This window comes from Ruditapes philippinarum, unplaced genomic scaffold (genome assembly GCF_026571515.1).
Source record: "Ruditapes philippinarum isolate M1 unplaced genomic scaffold, ASM2657151v2 ctg1081_1_1_1_1, whole genome shotgun sequence".
NCBI classification, from domain to species: Eukaryota; Metazoa; Mollusca; class Bivalvia; order Venerida; family Veneridae; genus Ruditapes; species Ruditapes philippinarum.
The window spans coordinates 95,526-118,174 of record NW_026858454.1 but is presented as its reverse complement, the minus strand read 5'-3'; the positions used below and the strand labels follow the sequence as shown (position 1 = coordinate 118,174).

At 32.6% G+C, this 22,649-nt stretch overlaps 2 protein-coding genes and 1 pseudogene across 2 annotated transcripts; all 3 read left to right on the top strand.

Moving 5' to 3' along the window:
• Positions 1 to 941: 941 nt before the first annotated feature.
• On the top strand, positions 942 to 7,229 carry LOC132753218 (uncharacterized). The gene is made up of 4 exons (XM_060743663.1): positions 942 to 1,036; positions 2,903 to 3,019; positions 5,322 to 5,453; positions 6,179 to 7,229. Exons 1-4 carry the CDS (start codon positions 965 to 967, stop codon positions 6,482 to 6,484), a joined length of 627 nt encoding a protein of 208 aa, XP_060599646.1. The 5' UTR covers positions 942 to 964; the 3' UTR covers positions 6,485 to 7,229.
• A 3,152-nt stretch (positions 7,230 to 10,381) lies between these two features.
• Positions 10,382 to 14,705, top strand: LOC132753223 (uncharacterized; annotated as a pseudogene).
• Positions 14,706 to 17,403: 2,698 nt separating this feature from the next.
• LOC132753219 (uncharacterized) lies at positions 17,404 to 22,398 on the top strand. The gene is made up of 5 exons (XM_060743665.1): positions 17,404 to 17,494; positions 17,824 to 18,006; positions 18,964 to 19,063; positions 19,782 to 19,898; positions 22,222 to 22,398. Exons 2-5 carry the CDS (start codon positions 17,837 to 17,839, stop codon positions 22,381 to 22,383), a joined length of 549 nt encoding a protein of 182 aa, XP_060599648.1. The 5' UTR covers positions 17,404 to 17,494; positions 17,824 to 17,836; the 3' UTR covers positions 22,384 to 22,398.
• Positions 22,399 to 22,649: the final 251 nt, after the last annotated feature.

Below are 22,649 nucleotides of genomic sequence, written 5' to 3'. Positions count from 1 at the left end.
AGCATTTGAACGAAAAACATGCATTATTATACAACAATGCACTCAGATTTGATATCTATTTCCTAAATAAAAATACAATAATGCAAGAAGAATTAATATCTATTTCCATTCTGACACGTCAAGAAAAATATAATTATTATTATAAAGTTGGACTTTATGTTTGGTGGTTAAATTTGTTTTCGCCTCAGAGTTTCCAATAGAAACGTTCTTTAAAGGCTGTTCCAGTGGGTTGAAAAAAACTGTCGTTAAATATACCGTGTGCAGAAACATTTTAAGAATAATGAATTTTGAAAACGTTGATGAAACTTTGTTTGTTTATTTTATTTCACTCTAAATCTTTTCAAGCGAAATACAAATTATTCAAAGTGAAATAAATGTAAAACTTAACTCGTTTGCGACATTAAAATAGCGTACTTGATTTGATTGTTTTGCACGTGCTGTTTGGCGCTACACTGTGACGCCACATAAACAACATATTAAACGTCTGTACAGCGTTAATGACTGAATTACAGATATTGGTGTTCGGATTCATTTTCTTAGTTAGACCATTTTCTTTCATTCTAGATAGTGTTCACAACAAAATTCGACAAACAATTGTTTTTTATTTATCAGATTTTTCTAACAAAATGGCGCCCTCATTGTGAAAATACACAGGGAGATGATAAGAACGGCGAGTGCATTGTTGTAGAATAATGCACGCTTCGGGCCTTCTTTGTTTATATAGAAAAAATTCCAATAGTGTTAGAATGTATAACTATACGCACAACCGTAATTTTCGTATGTGACATGGTCTTAATTATAAGAGTAATACTACCATTTCTTTAAAGTTTACTTTTTCGGTTGTATTCAGTACTACTTGTTTGGTTGTGAACATATGATTTAATGCCGTAAACAATATCATACCGGTATACATTCTTTCAGGGATTGACTACACCGGATTGACTACACCGTTAGCAACAATAGAATGGGGAAAGTGACTTTCGGAGGTAAATGTTTGCATTCGATGGAAGAGACGGGCCTTAACCCATACCAAACGGTAATAGATGTGTCTCTTATTTCTTATTAATTACACAAGAAAGCGCGTAATGGATATTGCTTACAATTTTTGTCAGAAAGGTATGATTATCTTGTGATTTTTAAGGAATAATAATAAAAAACACGAATAATAAAAAACTTTACAGAAATAAAACAAAACACTTATGGGGAATATTAAAATCTTTAAAGCTTCCTTCTCAGGCCGTACAAAATACTAGTATTATTTGCAAGTAATTGAGCATGTAAATGAAACGTTTATAAGTAAACTATTGTTTAAACTAAACCATTTAAAATATTATTCAATCGAGCTTGCAAAAACAGTTTAAAGATTTCATACAGTTAAAATATTACGGAGCCCCTAAGGTGACATTCTCGACAATTCGTTTTTACGAAATATTAATTCGTAATTACGAAATATTAATTCGTATTTACGAAATATTAATTCGTTTTTACGAAATATTATATCGTAATTACGAAATAATAATTCGTTTTTACGAAATAATAATTCGTTTTTACGAAATATTAATTCGTATTTACGAAATATTAATTCGTTTTTACGAAATATTAATTCGTTTTTACGAAATATTATTTCGTTTTTAGGAAATATTCATTTGTTTTTACGATATAATAATTCGTTTTTACGAACTATTAATTCGTAATTAGGAAATATTAATTCGTTTTTACGAAATATTAATTCGTTTTTACGAAATATTAATTCGTTTTTACGAAATATTATTTCGTTTTTAGGAAATATTCATTTGTTTTTACGATATAATAATTCGTTTTTACGAAATATTAATTCGTAATTAGGAAATATTAATTCGTTTTTACGAAATCTTATTTAATGTCATTGTGAGCTTGACAAAGAACCTATTAATCTCACAAATGGGTCATTTACAAGCCTTGATCAACATTGCGATTGTAAGCCGAATGGTTCTCAAGTTATGATATTTAAGTGAACGAGAAGTCATTGTCTATCGAAAATGGTCTCTTTTTCCCCATTGTCAAATACATGTTCCTATCAGCAATGTTTTAATGTTTTAGGCAATTAATCTTTTATGACATGTTGCTTTAAAACAGAAACATGCTATATTATTCCTTTCTTTTATCATATACATATACATTAGTAAAACTAAAGGGGCGAGGGGGCGGGTCTCCAGGTTTTCACTAATATAATCAATTTAAAAGAGAATATTTCCTATTTATGTATGGGCACCGTGCGATCATAAAAACATAATACTTTATTTCAAAACTCAATAGTTTCGAAACAGAAAAAAATGTCCGTGTTTGGATTTGAAGCACAGGACCCTCATTTTAACTAAATTTTCCTAGCGCGTGTACTATCACGGCTGTGGCTCAACGCTATTGACAGGCGATTATTTTAATTTATATACAATAGTGTTCAGTTAAAAAACTTGCGAATAAAATTTACATGCCTTATATTCAGTCAGGAACTTAGTTTCGAGGCCTTTTTTATAACTATTACCAAAACTCTTTGAAAAATTAATTCGTTTTTAAGAAATATAATTTCGTAGTAATGAATTATTATTTCGTAAATTACGAAATAACATTTCGTTTATACGAATTAATATTTCGTAAAAACGAATTAATATTTCGTAATAACGAATTAATATTTCGTAATTACGAATTAACATTTCGTAAAAACGAATTAATATTTCGTAATTACGCATTAATATTTCGTAATTACTAATTAATATTTCGTAAAACGAATTAACATTTCGTAATTACGAATTATTATTTCGTAAAAATGAATAAAGTTCCGGGGGGAAAAGTTTGGAGAATGTCACCTTAGGGACTCCGTAAAATATACATATGTTATATTATATCTATAAATAATTATTCCTAGGTTATCTGCATTTTTGGTGAAACTCTTGAACCTTTAAATCGGGGAGAAAATATTCCTGTGTTTGGATTCGGAGATAGCAAATGTAAAGACAAGTCTATATTTGAACTTAAACCAGGGGTAAGAATATATATTTATATTTAAGATTTATTTATTGAGTGTTATTAAGATAAATCGATGCATTTTTTGTAAAAATCAGTTCAAACTATAGCAAAAGTTCATTAAAAGTTTTATAAGACTTTCCATTTTATTAAGTTCCGCCCATGTTTTTCTTGTTTAGGGCACACGCATTCTTTTGCTCGGGGACCAAACGCCGCTTTTCAAAGAATGAAACTACTGTGTCACATTGAAGGTTCCATGATAACCGCCGTATGAACACATCTGCGAATGTTTCTAAATTCAAAATTTCACCATTTTCGTGTTTAAATGATGAATTCTGCTTAAGCCGGTGTTAGAGCACTTTTCAGTGCCGTCCATGAACAGGCTCAATCAAACCGAGCCTGCAACATTTTACAATTTTGCCGTGGTGGGCTTTCTTCAGGGATTCTGTTATTCTCTATTTTGTTAGAATAGATAACACACTAATGTGAATTTATGGTTGCTAAAATTTCAAAAATTCATATTTGAGTAATGAAAGATTTTCATAAATATACTATTCAACCAAGCACTATATGTTTGAGTGGGAATATTGTTTGGGATAATTTTATGAACGTCGTGCGAAAGGTTTTCTCACTGGTTCCTGTTACTGGGTCGGGTGGGGGTTCATTGAACGCCGCCTTTACTTGTTGATCTTGTTTATCATATTTTGTGCTAGAGAAGAGGATGACCCCCCTCTTCGAAGATTTCAGAACATGCAACGTGTTTTCCAAATTTGTTAAATTGGATTATTTGTTTACAATGTTAGACTTAATACCGTGTGTATTACCCGTGACTATCAATTACAGCTTGGCAGCGCCTTCTCATACTCCCTATTTCGTTTCTGATTGTTCTAACGGGAATGGCTGCCCAAGATGGCTCCAAGCTCCTGGATGGTTCTGGGTTGCAGCAGAGGAGCTGAATTCTAACCTGCAGCTCATTCCACACATGTTCTATTAGTTTAAGTCAGGAGAGCGAGCTGGTCAGTCCATGCGCTCAATAGCCTCCCCTCTAGGTAGTCCTGGACCATCCAGGCCCTATGGGGGCGAGCATTATCGTCCATTAGAATGAACTGATCGCCGATTGCTCCAGCATACAACCTAACCTGATTGTCTAAGATGTCGTCTATGCATGGCTGACCTGTCAATGGCCTCCCTATACCATAACTGACCAACCTTAGTAGCGGTCATGCCAAGCAATATTTGCAGCCTGAAACGGTTTACCTCGTCTTCTCCAAACTCTAGCACCACTATCTGTGATGTCTTGACAGAACCTGGACTCGTCAGTGAACAGAACGTGTCTCCAGTGTTGCGTTGTCTAACGTGTTTGCTCCATGGCCCATCCCAAACGGGCCTGACTATGCCGACGCGTCAATGGGATAGGTATGCAAGGTCTTCTCGACCGCAAATTACCTTCATGCAGCTTTCTACGTTACGCCTGTATAGAAGCACGGACGCCCGCAGAGAATTTGCTGTCGAAAACGACAAAACACCGATCCTGAAGTGGTGTTGTGACCCTTTGCCGACCTCAAGAACTCATCCTGGCGGGTGTACCATGTAGCCGGTATCTCTCCCAGGCTTTGGTGACTACGGTGTAGTGTACACCAAGCGCCGCACCAACTTGGCGGAAAATGGTCCCCTGCTGCACCATCCCTACAGCCCTCCATTACTCTGCTCCTCTTAAATGCCACCTCATGTTAGCATTCGCTATATCGATGTGACAGATGTAACAAATGTAAGCCACTGAATGACAATAAGCCGGTAATGTATCTGGTTGTACACCCCACCAAAACATGAAAATATTAAGATGCATGCTTTCCATGCTATATAGGCGAGTTGTAACGAATAACTCAACACGATGTCAATTCAATGTCAGAGGACTATTTTAAAACATTGCTGAATCAGAGGTTTCAAAATTTGGAAAGAAATCTGTTTTATACTTGTGATAATATAAAAATTAATTTATGATGCTTAGCAAAAGTTGAGTGGTATATTTATGCGAATTAAATGGCTGATTATGCAGTATTTATGACCATATTTCTACTGCATGACAAACGCAGTAAGGCCTATTTTTGCAAATTATTTACATGTTTCTGGTAATATACGTTGATTGAAAGTGCCGTTTACAATGTGTTAATTGCTTTCTTTGTTCATTTCCACAACATTATACTTTTAACTTTTTCATAATTTCCATAAAAACAGCATAAAAACAGCATAAATCTGAAGGCATGCTGACCAGAAATATGTCATTCAGCTGATTAACAGTGTCTTATACATTTCTTGACCAGGAACAATTAGGAACTGCTAGTCATATTCTGGCTGCTTACAACGAGGTCACACCTACAATAACGCTTGGGGGACCAACGCAGTTAACCCCTCTGATATATGCAGCTATCGATGTAGTCAAAGAAACAAAAGAGGTACATCAATTCATATGTTTAAGTGTTATAATATCATAAATCCGCAACAATGATCTATATTCTAAACTCTCTTTTAATGCAAGTAAGAATGCATTGGTCATACAGTTACAAGATCGAAAGCAAAAATATACTATTAATACTCTGAAATAAAATACAAATTGAAAAAATTATTATATAACAACTTACATATTTAATTGATCATCGCAGCATCTGCGGTTCGTAAGTATCTATCGATTGCCCTGTGTTTGTTTGTGTGTGAGCATGGATGTAGCCATGTGCATATACGTCTTGTAGTAATCAATGATCTACATTGCCTTACATTAATGTCCTGATATGTCCTAGGTCTTTGACATTTTAGATGAGGCATAACCTAGTAGGTTTCTAAATCAAATAATTGTCCCTGCGACCAAATTTGCATAGCTCCTGGTCCAACATGTCAGACTTTTATTTCAATTTATATACAAGCTAAAACCTACCTAAAATATTTACACTTATTTGAGAGCATAATAGGTCACTTAGGTCCATAACTCAAACATAGATTTTGACAGAATTATGTCCATCTTTGAAATTAGGAAACTCTTGGTAAAAGTTTTACAGGTAACATCAATCTTTACTGATAAATATTGTCTATTATTATTATTGTCATTGTTTGAAAAAAAATGAACCTTGTGCAAAGCACTGAGATAAATATACGGATAAATACAAGTCAAAAATATTATTTTTAGTATCATATCCTTATCATTGCTACCGATGGACAGATCCCAGATGAAAAACCGACAGCAAAGGCAATCATCGAGGCTTCTGAATACCCACTTTCCATTATCCTTGTCGGCGTCGGCGATGGACCATGGGATACAATGAAACGGTTTGACGATCAACTTCCTGCAAGAAAATTTGATAACTTTCAGTTCGTAAACTTCCACGAAGTAATGAATGATCGAACAAATCCAGAGGCTGCTTTTGCGCTTCATGCTTTAATGGAAATACCAAAGCAGTATCAATATTTGAAAAGAGAAGGTCTTATTGGATAAGCTGTTGTGAATTCATCTACATACTTCTCCGACGTTTTAAAAACAATATTTTTTAGTTTCCCAAGGAGAATCTATTGTGCCATATTGATAACCCTCTAACAGGCTACAATCAAACAATTAAAGCAAACATTATATACATTTTTGTGTTGAACTGAGTAAACACATAGGGGAAAATATAATTGATGTTGCAACGTACAATTGCCATTGAATGATTTTATCATTCATCGACTATTGGACGACTTTGTACATGTATTTCTTTTCGTTGAATCAACTAAGTTTAATTTTTTGGATGCATTAATGATAAGTAATAGTTACTGATATATTCATACAATGCTCTTTTCATCTTTTTAATTATGATTAAAGATATAAAAAGGATGCTATCGATTTCAGTATAGTCTTTTGCTACGACAAGGGCAAAGTCAGAAAGCCTTTGAAAGATAAAACGTGCATTATTATATAAGATGTAAAAACAATACCTATTTATATTCGAACATGCTCATAAAAGGATAATTGATAAAATTATATTGCACGACATTGAGTTGAGAATTAACTTTCCTGGCGTCATATGGTTTATTGACGTCATATTTGATGTCATGTCACGTGTAAGCATTTCTTTTTGCATATATCTTGTAATAATGCATTTGATTGCCATTTCATCTTAACTGACAGCAGCCATGTTTATAAAACTATATAAACATCACCATACAGTATTATAAGGTTTTATATAGAGATATAAAGTGAAAACATAAAATATCTTATTAAGAATCACGAGGCCTAAGGCTTTGACGTTTTATATGAGACATAACGTAGTAGCTTCTATCAAGTTTAATCTTACCATGATCATCGGAATCAACTTTGCCTAGCCCCTGGTTCAACAGGTCAGGCTTTTAGTGTAATCTATAAGCAAGCTAAAACATTCCTCATTGGACATAACATATGATACAAATGTAAAGTGTTTAACAATATAGAGAGGAAGGAAAGTTAAAGAACATGGTAGATAATATTTTAACATGGTCTCATAAACCATTTTATAAATAGCGGTAACAAATTCAATAAACATATTTGTATTTGCATAGTGCCACATGGGTCTAAGCCCTTCTAGATTATAAAAAATAAAGCAAAAAAATACTAAAAACGGCAAAAATAAATAATGTTGCAGACTGTCCATAAATGTCAAGGGTTAAATATTCAGGTCTTCATAACCTTGTATATGGAATGATCTATATATTTAACATCAATCTGATCAAAATCAACTCCTAATTAACGCTACGCATTATGATCTGAAGACCATCTATAGGTTGTTCCTTTCTCGTCATCTTTCAAACAGCCAATCATCGGGGAGGTTTGACAATTTTTAAAGCGATGCAGTTTCTAATTTTAACCGCTTGAAAACCAATACTGAGTAGGTAATTTTCACGATTTCGGGAACAAACATGACGTTGTCCATTAAGCCGGCAAGTGAACTGACAAAACAATTTTGCCAATTGAGGCTATTATTTCCAATTTATTATTTCAGATTACTTTAAGAACATTTTTCCCCAAACAAAAATTTACATGACTGTAGGAAATATCTTAAGTTGATTTGAACTTAGTCAGACATGTGTGTGTGTTTTTAACACCTTGAGTTCTATAGGGCATTGATCATTGTTAGGTGATGCATGCAAGCAAATGATTAGCTTGTTGTTTCATCTATAAATTAGTGCTATACAATGTGGTGGCATTATACCATGCAGTGACATTGATAACTCTGGATAATTCACTTCGATTTTAGCTTGTTATGACTATTAAAAAAATAGTAGGGCTATCATACTAACCCGGGCGTTGGCGCCTTTGATAGCTAAACATTTTGGTTAAAGTTTTGCATTTACTGTCATATCTCGTTGACCACAAATGATATTTGTCTGTACCTTCACACACTTATTTGAGAGCATAGTAGGAGATCACTATCTTAGACACATAACTCAAGCATACATTCTGACAGAATTATGGCCCTATTAGAATTTTTAAAATTCTTGGCAAAAGTTTTACGAGCAACATCGATCATCAAGGTTTTCACTTGAAAGTAAATACTTAAAGTCTTCGGGAGAATAATTAGAGACTGCATTTCAATAATAGATAAGATGTCTGAAACATTCTGCATTATCTGTTAACTGAAATTGTATCTAGATAATTTTTCACTTATTATAACATATAATAGATAGGAAACGCAAGGGATATTACAGAAACATTCCTCATGGTATATTAAGGTAGTACACCCCTAATGGGCACTATAAGGAACTGATAAATTGACAACATAGGACAGTAATATGCCTTAAATGTCATCTGTATGTAAAATTTAAACAAAATTTACCGTGTGGTTTATGAGTTATGGACATATTTCTGAACTAGAAGGGCTTTTTCAGAAATGAGGAAACTCAAAATTATCTATAATATCATCATTATGAAAAATGTTTTCCTAATGCCTATTGTTCAGAAACAAATAATGCCATTTAGGTAACAAATTAAACAAGCAAAATGATTGTTTTTAAACGAAATGTTTTTAATATGTATAAAAATGTTACCCTACCCACCCACTTTTAACACTTATTTGACCATTTCCATGTGTAAAAAGCCTTTTGTAAAATGAGGGGCTGTTTTCAAAGTTTGCTTAAATTATCTTTAATGTATATTGGTTGGTCTTACAAAATATAAAATACTTTTACCGTGTAGTTTTTATTTTATTAAACTTTGAAAATATCTGGTATCGTATTTGCTATTAAATTTGGCATTATTTAGTACATAGATACCTATAAAAAAAAATATAATTGAAATAAAACACTTTTTTCTTCCATTAGGGATCTGAGAGATTAATAAAAAATGTTAAAAAGAAAAAAAAGAAATAAAACAAAAAGTTGCCCCAACTGGGGCTCGAACCCACGCCCCTCAGTTTCAATACACTTTACAGTGATTCTAGCCTATTTGAATACTCTTCAAAGTGGAGATAGTGCATTAGGGGTGTACTACCTTAAGTAAAAAGTTATCTAGTTATACAGATAATTATCTGATATTTAAGTTAACAAACACAAACTGTTTTAGATAAACAGATAATTATCTATTATTTATATTAGTTAATATCTAAAATTCATAACAAATTAAAAGTAATTTATTTTAGTTCAATTAAGTATAATTCTTAAGTATAATAATGAGGCTATTGTCGGATTCATGTTCAATTCAAATTAGTTCGAGTCGTCGGATTTACCTAGGATATAGATCATTCTAATTACTTAAAATGCGTCTGTCATCCTATGAGCGGTAATTGTAAAAACATTTAAACAAAGATAAAGTTTTGTTATTGCTTACTTTCATTTTTCAGGCAATCAGGAATTATAGCATACTAATAAATTAGGCGATATTTACTTTCTATATATAGTCAGAGAATTATTGTATTCTCTTGAAATAAATACATATGAAGTTTGAAATGATTGATATTGTGTTGATTTATTAATGTTAAGTTATTAAGATCTGACGCGTTACATATAACTATTTTAATAACATTTTCGGCCGAAATGAAAAACTTCTTTGGGAAAAAATGTCACTAATATTAGAAAAGTTTTGACTGTGTAAAATTCCCTAGAGTGTTCATATTAGAACAGAACAGAACAGAACAGTATAGAAAGAATTTCCACAGTACTTTAATACGTCAGGCGATTCGGCGGAGTGGTAAAATCGAGTTTACGGTAGTTTATCTTACGGCGGTATATCGGACAAAAATGATAGTGGAGTTATAAAACTGAAGTGCAATGGGGCAGTAGTTTTAATGGCGGACAGTTATATCGGGAGGCCAGACGGCGGGACGGATACCCTTTTGTTTAATCCGGCGGATTTCGGCGATATTTGTTAAAGTTTCTAGCAAATACCATGGCGGAGTCAATACATAGTGTAATATATGAGTCAAGTTGCATGTCAGTGGATGGTAGACGATCAATAAATACTGTGCATGATTCCAAATCCCATGATCCTGTTGATAATCACAATGATTTAATATTGGATGAGTTTAATACACTAGAGGAAGTAAGAGAAGCAATAAGAAAGCAAGGCCTTGAAACCTGCAACTTAATATTCGGTATGTTCGTTAACTTTATTTATTGTTTGTTGTTTAATCTTTCGTTTAATCTTTTTAAATAGAATCAAAACTAAAGCAATGTGTCGTATAGTAAACGTCAGAGCCTTTCATTCACTTTCCATACATAAATGTGCTTTCAACATGCCAGGGACTTTAAATTCTTAGATGTAAGAAACCGTACAGCTTGCGAACGGAAAATCAGTGGTTCGTACTTGGATGTCCGCTAGTGCCTAATATATATGGCAAATGTACAAAGGCACAACACCTCAGAACAGCTTTACGGTCTCAATTTGACCTTTATGGTGTTTATGTGACCAAACATCAAACGAAATATGTAAGTTAATTGTTTTAGAAAAACATGTATAAAACGTGTTTTGGTAATATACTATCAAAATATAAAGATAGTATGTTATCATAAACATGTTATTGTACATTTCATATCAATGGCTTTGTAGATAAATGGGAGATACATAATTCTCGAAACTAAACATGCTGATATCAGTTTTCTATCATATGCTTATATTGTGAGAGTTTTGTCAGATAATTGATATAAAGCTACATGTACTTGAAAATATAGAATGTAATAATAAACATTCACATTTAAAATATTGAGTTAATTTTGACAGACTTCATTGAATAAAGCTACATGTATTTGATAATATAGGATACAATTAATAAATATACGCATATAAAATTATGTATAGAAATACATTACACAGACTATAATGAAATATTTAATGTTGAAATCTTGAATAAAAGCCACACAATATATCATTATGACAATCAGATGTTGAGCCCTTTAAAACGCATCGTCGGAACCCATGGTAACGCATAGGATGCGATGATATTGAACAGACTGCCTAGCATGATATGTATTTCATTGGGCAAATGCGCTTCATGAATTGATGAAAAAACCAATCAAACGGCCAGAATTACGCTATATTTATGAATAATTAAGTACGAAATATCTTCATTCAGTTTACCCAGGGTATTTACCGATACTGGTATATGGTACATAGCCTGAGATATCGAGGATGCTTAAATTGGTGAAAGAGGGTTTGGAAGGTTGCATGCATTTACTACTGTCGTCAATAAACAGACACAATTCAATGAAGTCTTCACTGTTATCTAGATGCCTGTAAGGTTGCTTTATTCACAACTAACGGATTTTGTAACGTCTTGAAATACATGAATGTTTCGTTGTGCACTGCTGTATACTCAACACACTGAATTTAACTGATATGTCTGTTTTTCTTTAGAAATTAAATTCATTAGAATTTAATTATAATCGCAGATAAAATTGATATTGATACATGTATCTATATCAGGTTGATAAAATCTAGCTATATTAGTTTAGTTTTCAGGTAACGAAGCATGCAGATTTATTGCAGATATTGACTAAACGATGAGTAATAAAAGCCAAGGTCAGAAGACCTTCGAGGGAAAAAATTTACATTCAATATCAGACACTTTACTTAATCCATACCAAAGAGTAAGTAGATAAAACCTGTAAATTATCAGTAAATTTAAAAATCAAAGTTTTGGGAAATGTTTAGAATTTCAGAAGCACTATTGTTGATATTAAGTTAGTCAATCTGACAAGCTTATAGAGTCAGCCTTACAAACAATAGTTTACTTGAATGATCAACCATTTTGGAACTGATTTTATTGCAATTTTCCATGTGATTTGAACATTCATTAAAATATATTCTTGAAATTTATTGCCTGAACTATTGAAATATTGAAAGTCAATAATTTCAGATCTTTTTGAAAATAAAATGCAAAGCTTCTTCTCTTAAAAAAACAACAACAAATGTCATCAACATAGAATTCAGCTGATTGTCTGTTATCCGTACAGTTTTGTAGTTGTACATTTAGAAAAGCTAAAATAAAATTAAAGTATTATAAACTATTGTGTTATACGATAATTTAAACATGTTTCAGGTTATTTGTATATTAGGAGAGACATTAGAACCGTTTGATGAAGACAAGATTACCCCTGTATTCGGGTTTGGTGATTTCAAATGAAAAGACATATCTATTTTTGAGCTCAGACCAGAGGTAATAGAATCATACCTATAGATATAACTAATAATGTGACATTTATTCAAAACATTTAACATTTATATGTATACAAGATCCATCTTAGATGAATGTCACAGAAATGTATATGCATGTAGTACAAATGACTTATATATTTACATATTCGTAGATATCGGCAACCTTTTTAAGCCATACAACAGTTAATTAACAGAATAAACAGATTAACTCCGTCATATTTAGACGAAACACAACATTTATATAGTATAATTTCTTTCCTCATGTATTTATTCATATTTGTGATAAATGTTACATTCAGAAACTATACAGTTACTAATATATTCTATATGGTTATGTACTAGGCAATTTGTGAAGGTTTCAGTGATGTACTAGATGCCTATACTGAGGTCACACCTACAATTAAGCTAGGTGGGCCAACAAACTTTGTACCGTTGATACTCAAAGCCATTGAGATAGTGAAGGAGACAAATGAGGTAATTTAAAAACCAGTTTATAACAAAGCTATAAAAATAAAATTATAATGACCATTTTCTTATTTTTAACATACTCGTATATTTGATTTAATAGCTTTTACTACTCCAAACTATAGTAGTATTTCAATTCAAGTGTAATGGTGTATCTGTGTACAGGTAATATTTGACGAGCCCAAAACCTGGGGCTTTTCGGATACAGCCGAAAATCCAACTCCGGTACTCATCGTTAATACATTAAATTAGTGAACAGTTTTGGTCCGTGATGTTCACTTAAGATTTATTCGAATGTATGACTATGTTTTTTAAATGAAATAAAAAAAACCCCAAAAACCCGGTATCTTATGTTGTCTATTCTAGTATCACATCCTTGTTATTGTTGCCGACGGTCAAGTTTCATCAGAAAATCCGACCAAAGAAGCCTTAATAGAAGCATCACATTATCCGTTATCTACAATTGTTGTTGGGGTCGGTGATGGACCATGGGGATCAATGAAGACTTTTGATGACGGACTCACGGACCGTCAGTTTGATAATTTTCAATTTGTTAACTTTCACGAGGTGACGAAAGACGCGGAAAATCCCGAAGCTGCTTTCGCACTTCATGCATTGATGGAAATACCAGAACAATATAGATACTTAAAACAGAAAGGCCTTGTTCGTAAGCATATCTACATAGTAACATTTTCACACGCGACTCATTCACTTTGCAATCAATATTGCATGGGACATTAATTCTATTATATATTTGCATATCATGACATGTTTTCATAAGCATCTTAAAAAGTGTTCCTATAGTTATATTGTGCTTGGTGCTTGTCATCATCAGAAAAAGAATGCATTTGACATTTGATAAAAATAATCAGAAATAGAATGCATTGGACATTTGATAAAAATAACAGGGATTTACACTGGACAAGTTTTAAAGATGTTTTCGAAAAGGGGCGCCTATGATTGTATCACACTCAGTTTAGTATAATTATATATATTTACTGCGAAACATGAATTTCTATTCTTTAAGACATAAATCAGATTGTTCCTTTCTTACTCATTGTATCAAATAAAGAAACTCTTTATTTCATGTTACGGAAATCAAAATGTACTATGAAACGCAAAATTTAAATTCATTTCGAAAAAAGAAAAAGAATTCACGCATGAAAAAAGGAAACTTAAAACAACCGAAGAACGTGAATATGTTAATGTTTATTTTATTTTGATCGGCCGGTTAGGCACTAAATTGCTGAAAGCGCCGAGTTTGACACCAGCGGGTTTATTTATTTTATGATTTTTACGTGTCGTATATCGGTTATAAAATAAATGTTCTCTTGTCTTGTTCAGTTTGCTTTAGACTGTAAAAAGTAACAGAAGTTATGTTATAAACTGATAAATAAAACTTTAAAGAAGAGTTTGAGTTGTATTGATTTCAGCGTAGTATAAAGTGCTACACAAATTGTCTAGACGGACTCAGACTTGTATTCCCATTCCGTGATGTATCCAATTTTCAAGTTTATAATATCAGATTTGAAAGAAGATTGGAAACTCTTTTCTTTGATAGAATGTCAAGACTAAAACAAATTTGAAAAGTGTCCCAATGTAGTTTCTATATACATTTTACCATAACTATTTTAATTTAGTAACTACGTGGTGACATAATACTTGGTTATCATAATTAGTTTACACAAGGGTTAATTATGCAATGTTTCCTATATATTCTCATATTCTCCTGTCTTGTCTTGTATTTGTTGATATTATCTTACACAATACAGAATAATGTAAAAATATTCATAAGTATGTCAATATATTTTATGTCGACACATTTCTTTTTTTCATTTACTGAAAAACATATATTTGAGTCTGTGATGATTTATATGCTCAAATTTAGAATAATACAAACATACTTTCGAAACTTTGTGTTGTTTTCTTCCCTGAGTGTTGCTGATATCATCAATCTAAATTACTTTTCGTAAATAAAACAGAAAGGGGAGGTACCAAAAATGCAATGAAGACCCCACAAAGTATTGCAGACTGTGTTATTGAGTATGTGCATCGGAAAAACGGAAAATGCAACATCTTTCACGCCCTAGGTTTACCATCCTCAACACTAAATGTATAAAAATTGATGATCCCGAAGGACAAATATGCAAAACAATGAGTTTAAGCTGCTGCTGTGAGTACAGAAAATTTGGAAAGGGGAAATCCATCGACGGGGATAGAAAAAATCATCGAAAATCAAAAGTCGTTTTTGTTGTTGTATGTCGTTTTGAGCCTCTTCTTGTTTTTGTCGTCTTCGGTAAGTAGCATCCATTTCCCCTCGTTTTTTGCCCCCTGGTACTTCCCCTGAAGCCTTATCCTATTGTATAGTCTTTCGATTAATTGTCTTCTTAAATATCCTTGTCGGTTTCTATGATTTCATATTTATAATACGTACCCGTCCGTGCTTTGCCTTTTGTTTTCATATTCTATTTATTACTGGTAGATTATTAATAGTGCAACATGTTTCACGCCAGAGCAACAGCCGAAGCGATATTCAGTTCTGGACACTTAATGTATAAGGATCAATCATCCCGAATCGTGACAAAAATATACAAATGTTTATTGTAGATAATTGAAAGAAAGTGCAACATCTCTCACGACACTGATCACCGAATTAAGCTGTATACATTATTGAACACTTAAAAGTTTTGGAATCATTGATCCTGAGGGAACAGAAAAATGTACGTACGGGAAAACATTATACAGCTAATACCTAGTTGCAAATATAAAATTTCTTGAAAGGGGAGATTACTCGAGATAAACGAAAACAAAAAGTCCAAATATTAATTGAAAATCGCTCGATTATATTGACTTTGTTCATGAGATCGAAAAGAAAGTGCCACTTCTCTGACGCCCTCCCCCCCTTAGATCTGGCATGACACATGCTGTAGTTTTGTTTGCTGATAATTATATTTAAAATGGTTGGTTTAGAAGATAACTGCTTAAGCTGTTTTGCTATTCATATATTCGATCAAGGACATACACAATTTTTCACTTTAGTCTTTTTGTTACATTAAGATATTCCCCCCTCATTTTCCATTTTTTAAATAAATGTTTTATGTACAATGACTTTAAATATATCTAATAAGATAGCTTCACAACACTTGAAGATATGAATATTTAATGTAAAAACACATACGCTGAATATCAAATAAGTCATAAATTAAAAAATTTAAGTAAACATAAGGAAGTAAGTAAGCAAGCAACAAAGACTGCAAGATGCTTATAACTCGAGTGCTTATAACTCATGCAGAAGTGTTTTTAATCAATGATAATGCGATAATAAAACCTTATAACATATGTAATAAAAATAAGACTTGTTTAGAAGGAGAAGATATGACGAATATATGTCCAGACATTGATCATATAAACAGTATTATAAACAGAAATATTTGTGAACAAAAATAAAAATTCCGTACGATTTAAATCGATATTAACCTGTTAAATGATTTTGAAATAAGATAGATAATCTATATGTTAGTTATAATGCTTCTTTTTCAATGAAAAGAGTTCGTTCTTATTTAAACATAAAGAAAGAGCCATAAGCAATTTTTACAATGAAAGTTTTTTTTTATAAAATTGCATTGCATTTAGATGTAAATGTGTCCCCTTTTACTTACATTATGTCTTCAAATGGACAATTTGTTGAATTTATATTTTAAATATTATACAGTGCAGAGCATGCACATTTGAAAAAAGTTGGATTTGTGATGTATTTGCAAAACAAGTTACTGGTCCAGACCAACATCAAATGAAACACAAATCTTGGAAACATATTGCTAGTTCCGTCATGTCAAAAACATAAGGGGGTCGCTTTTAAGAGAAAATATTCACAAATATTTTCCTCTACACACGTGCACTCTCAAAATGTTGTTATAATTGTATTGCCTATATTATTATCATATATAAACAGCGACCACTAGTGTTCCTAAAAGACTAAAGTCTATTTTAAATTGACATTATCCCAAGCCTGCATTATTTAGCACGAATTCTTAAGCTGTTGTTACGTCATGTCCTTTATTTGAATATTTTTGTTTGTCCCTTTAAACTTTGAATATTGTATTTTTGTTGTTTGAGATTATGATATTCCCAAATTCAAAATTTATTAAGCAAAGCTAATTTAGCTGTTAAGTCATGTAGCAAACATTTGGATAAATCAATACTTGATTTATGTTTTTGACACGATCTTATTCTTTATCAATAAAACGTTTTATATCTAGTAAGCTAAAGTAGTAAGTTGATACGAGTTTTTTGTTATATCGTCCAAAAGAGAAAATAGTTTGTTCCTTGAGGAAAGGAAATCGTTTATAACAAAAGTTGAAATCGATAAAGGAATACACATAGGTAAAGTTTACAATTTATAAATACTAAAACCACTTTGTAAGTAAAATATATTGAGATAAATAATATATCTAAACAATCACCTGTATTGGTTCAAAACGTTTTGCTTCTCCTTTAAGCTTCTTACAAAAAAGTGAACATCTATTTTAATCTAATTAACGGTGGGAAAAAATGATTGTACATAATTTAATTATAGTTACAGGTGTTTAATGTTAAGTATTAGTTGAAATATTTATACCACTTTTACAAAAAAGTCTGATCGGACAAATTAATGAAGAAAAGTACAGATATATAATGCTTAGTTTTAGTTAAAGTATTTATTGCTCTTTGAGGTAAAATACTGCCATGAGTAATAGTCCTAGTAGTGGATATATGACAGCCGATACTGTTAATTCACTGTATGACACTGATGTTGATACCCACCCTGATGTTATATATGATGAGTACAAAAACTTGGAGGAAGTGACCGAAGCAATAAGGAAACAGGGCCTAGAATCATGTCATATGATATTTGGTCTGTATCTTTGATATTTTTTTCTCTCAAAAATTGAATCGCATACTACAGGATATTCATGTTTCTGTTTATATATTATTAAAACAATGTATTCTGTGCTCCTCTTAGTTCGATTCACGGTACTTAACGCTTTGAAGCAAGAAAGAAAACAACACATAAAACTTATGGTACAAACATTGTCATAAGCTGTAACATATAGGTATTTCCTGCTGTATAACACAAGGAAACAACAATATATTTAGTCAAAATTAGTTTAAATTAGCCAGACGTAGACCATATGTCGGTCATTTTGAAAACAGTATGTCATCATTTAAATCGCGGTAATGGTGTTTAATTTCAGTTTTATTCATGTTTCAATTAATATTTCTACATGTAATTTAGCATAATTTTAAATATTAAAAGTATCTTAACATTGTAACTAAAAATTCATTTTTTCAACAAACAAGAACATTTTGAAAATGACGAATGTTTCAGATGTATGTACAAATTTAACGGACTATTGTTGCTTTTTGCAGAAGTTTGTAAAATGTTGTTCTGTTTTACGTAAAGATCTAAAGATTTAAAATATTTTGCATAAAATCTTTGTTGTTTATGTGTTTGAATAAAATATTTCAATTCTGACAAATTTTAACACTGGTCACATAGAAATATGCCAAGTGATAACGCTGAATTAGTGATGTTGAGTATATGTTGTAAGATCCGAGTAACATAGTAGTAAAATAAAAATAGAGATAAAAATATACAAAATGGCCCACCGGAGACATTCTTGAATGCCTCAAACGACTTCTTTATTGTATAACTATACGCACAATCGTAATTTTCGTATGTGACATGGTCTTAAGAGTAATACTTCCATTTCTTTAAAGTTTATGTCTTCGGTATTAGTCAGTACTTGTCTGGTTGTGAGCATATGATGAAATGCCGTAAACAATATCATACCGATATTCATTCTTTCAAGGATTGATTACACTGTTAGCAGCAATAGAACGGGGGAAAAGACGTTCGGAGGTAAATGTTTGCATGCGATGAAAGAGACCGGCCTTAACCCATACCAAACGGTATAATAAGTATCTCTTATTTATTATTAATTACATAAGAAAGCGCAAAATGAATATTGCTTACATTGTTTTTGTCAGAAAGGTATGATTATATTGTGATAATTTTTTTTTTATTAAAACTTTTTCTAGGTAGCCTAATTCTTTTAAATAACACTTAATTCTTTCTGCATGTGCAATTTTCTCCATGCATAAAACACACACAAAGTGATTTTTCTAATAACTGAACTGTAGTCTTGAATTGCTATTCAAGTTAATAAAAAACAAGCCATAGTGACAATGATTTTAGTTTATATAATGCGTATTTTGTTACTATTCATATACGACAACGAATAGAGTTTCTGAAAGGCACACCATGCCTCTGAAACGAATAATTAATTCCTTCTCCAGAAATGGAAAATCTACTGATTGTTAAAAAGAAAAGGTGGTTCATGTAAGAAGCTAATTATCATTTTTAAGGAACAATAAAAAACACGAATAATAATAAACTTTTCAGAAATAACAATAAAAGCACTTATGGGTCATAATTAGTATTCTCAGGCCGTACAAATTACAAGTATAACTTGCAGGTAATTGATCATGTAAATGAAACGTTTATAAGTAAACTATTGTTTAAACTAAACCAGTTGAAATATTATTCAATCGAGCTGGCAAAAACAGTTTAAAGATTTCATACAGTTGAAATATACACATTTTATATTATTTAAATAATTATTCCTAGGTTATCTGCATTTTTGGTGAAACTCTTGAACCGTTCAATCGAGGAGAAAATATTCCTGTGTTTGGATTCGGAGACAGCAAATGTAAAGACAAGTCTATATTTGAACTTAAACCAGGGGTAAGAAAATATATATATTTAAGATTTATTTATAGAGTGTTATTAATATGAATCAATGTATTTTTGTAAAAATCAGTTCAAACTAAACCAACAATTCATTAAAGGTTTTATAAGACTTTCAATTTTATTTAGTTCCGCCCATTGTTTATTCGTTTAGGGCACACGCGTTCTTTTACTTGTGTACCATACGCCGCTTTTCATAGAGTGACATTACTGTGTCACATTGAAGTTTCCATGAATACCGCCATATGAACACATCTGCGGATGTTTCTAAATTCAAAATTTCACTATTTTTGTGTTAAAATGTTGAATTCTGCTAAAGCCGGTGCTAGGGCGTAGACGGTAACTTGCACTTTCCAGTACCGACCAAGAACAGGCTCAATCAAACCGAGCCTGCAACATTTTACAATTTTGCCGTGTTGGGCTTTCTTTAGGGATTCAGTTTTTCTTTATTTGTTAGAATAGATAACACACTAATATGAATTTATGGTTGCTCAAATTTCAAATATTCCTTTCTGAGTAATGAGCTAAAATATTTCAAGATTTTCATACTACTCAACTTTTGCTAAGCACTATACTTATGTTTGAGTGTGAATATTGTTTGGAATAATTTTATCAACGTCGTGCGAAAGGTTTTAAAATTTAAATGTTGATTCACTGTTTTATAAATTCAGCCGAAGGACGAGAGTAACCCTATGAATGAGTTTTACACTGATTTTGCGCTAGAGAAGAGGCTGACCCCCCCTCTTTGAAGATTTCAGAACATGCAACGTGTTTTCCAAATTTGTTAAATTAGATTATCTGTTTACAATTGTAGACTAAATACCGTGTGTATTACCCTTGACTATCAATAACAGCTTGGCAGCGCCTTCTTATACTCCCTATTTCGTTTTTGATCGTTCTAACGGGTATGGCTGCCCAACATGGCTCCAAGATCCTGGATGCAGCAGAGGAGCTGAAATTTTAACCTGCAGCTTATTCCACATGTGTTCTATTAGATTTAAGTCAGATGAGCGAGCTGGTCAGTCCATGCGCTCAATAGACTCCCTCTCTAGGTAGTTCTGGACCACCCAGGCACTATGGGGACGAGCATTATCGTCCATGAGAATGAACTGATCGCCGACTGCTCCAGCATACAACCTAACCTGATTGTCTAAGATGTCGTCAATGGTCTCCCTTATACCATAACTGACCAACCTCAGTAGCGGTCATGCCCAGCAATATTTGCAGCCTGAAACCGTTCACCTCGTCTTCTCCAGACTCTAGCACAACTATCTTTGAAGTCTAGACAACCTGGACTCGTCAGTGAACAGAACGTGTCTCCAGTTTTGCGTTGTCCAACGTGTTTGCTCCATGACCCATCCCAAACGGGCCTGACTATGCTGACGCGTCAAGGGGATACGTATGCAAGGTCTTCTCGACCGCAAATTACCGTCATGCAGCCTTCTACGTAACGTCTGCGTAGAAACACGGACGCCCGCAGCATTAGGAAGGTCATTTCGAAAATAAGTCGCTGTTGAAAACGACAAAATACCGATCCTGAGGTGGTGTTGTAACCCTTTGCCGACCTCCAGAACACATCCTGGCGGGTGTACCATGTAGCCGATATCTCTCTCAGGCTTTGGTGATTACGGTGTAGTGTACACCAAGCGCTGCACCAACTTGGTGGAAAATGGTGCCCTGCTGCACCATCCCTACAGCCCTCCATAACTCTGCTTCTCTCTTATGTTAGCATTCGCTATATCGATGTGACAAATGTAAGAAATGTAAGCCACTGAATGACAATAAGCCTTTAATGTCACCGTTTAACAAAAGATATGTGGTTGAACACCCCTCCAAAACATTAAAATATGGGGGGCATGCTTTCCATGCTGCATAGACGAGTTGTAACGAATAAGTCAACACGAATTCATGTCAGGGGACTATTTTAAAACATTGCTGAATCAGAGGTTTCAAAATTTGGAAAGAGATCTGTTTTATACTTGTGATAATATAAAAATTAGCTTATGGTGCTTAGCAAAAGTTGAGTAGTATATTTATGTGAATTAAATGACTGATTATGCAGTATTTATGACCATATTTCTACTGCGTGACTAACGCAGTAAGGCCTATTTTTGCAAATAATTTACCTGTTTCTGGTAATATACATTGATTGTAAGTGCCGTTTACAATGTGTAAATTACTTTCTTTGTTCATTTTCACAACATTATACTTTTAACTGCATTTTCATAATTTCCATAAAAAACAGCATAAATCGGAAGGCATGCTGACCAGAAGTATGTCATTCACCTGATTAACAGTGTCTTATACATTTCTTGACCAGGAGCAATTAGGAACTGCTAGTCATATATTAGCTGCTTACAATGAGGTCACACCTACAATAACGCTTGGGGGACCAACGCAATTTACCCCTCTGATATATGCAGCTATCGATGTAGTCAAAGAAACAAAAGAGGTACATTCAAACATCAATTCATATGTTTAAGTGTTATAATATCATAAATGTTAGCAACAATGATCTTTATTCCAAACTCTTTTAATGAAAGTAGGAACGCATTGGTCATACAGATCGAAAACAATAATACATGTATATTACTAATACTCTGAAATAAAATACAAATTGGAGAAATTATTATATAACATTATATAACAACTTAAATATTTAATTGATCATCGCAGCATCTGCGTATCGTTAGAATGTAGCGATTGACCTGTGTTTGTGTGTGAGCATGGATGTGGCCGTGTGCGTGT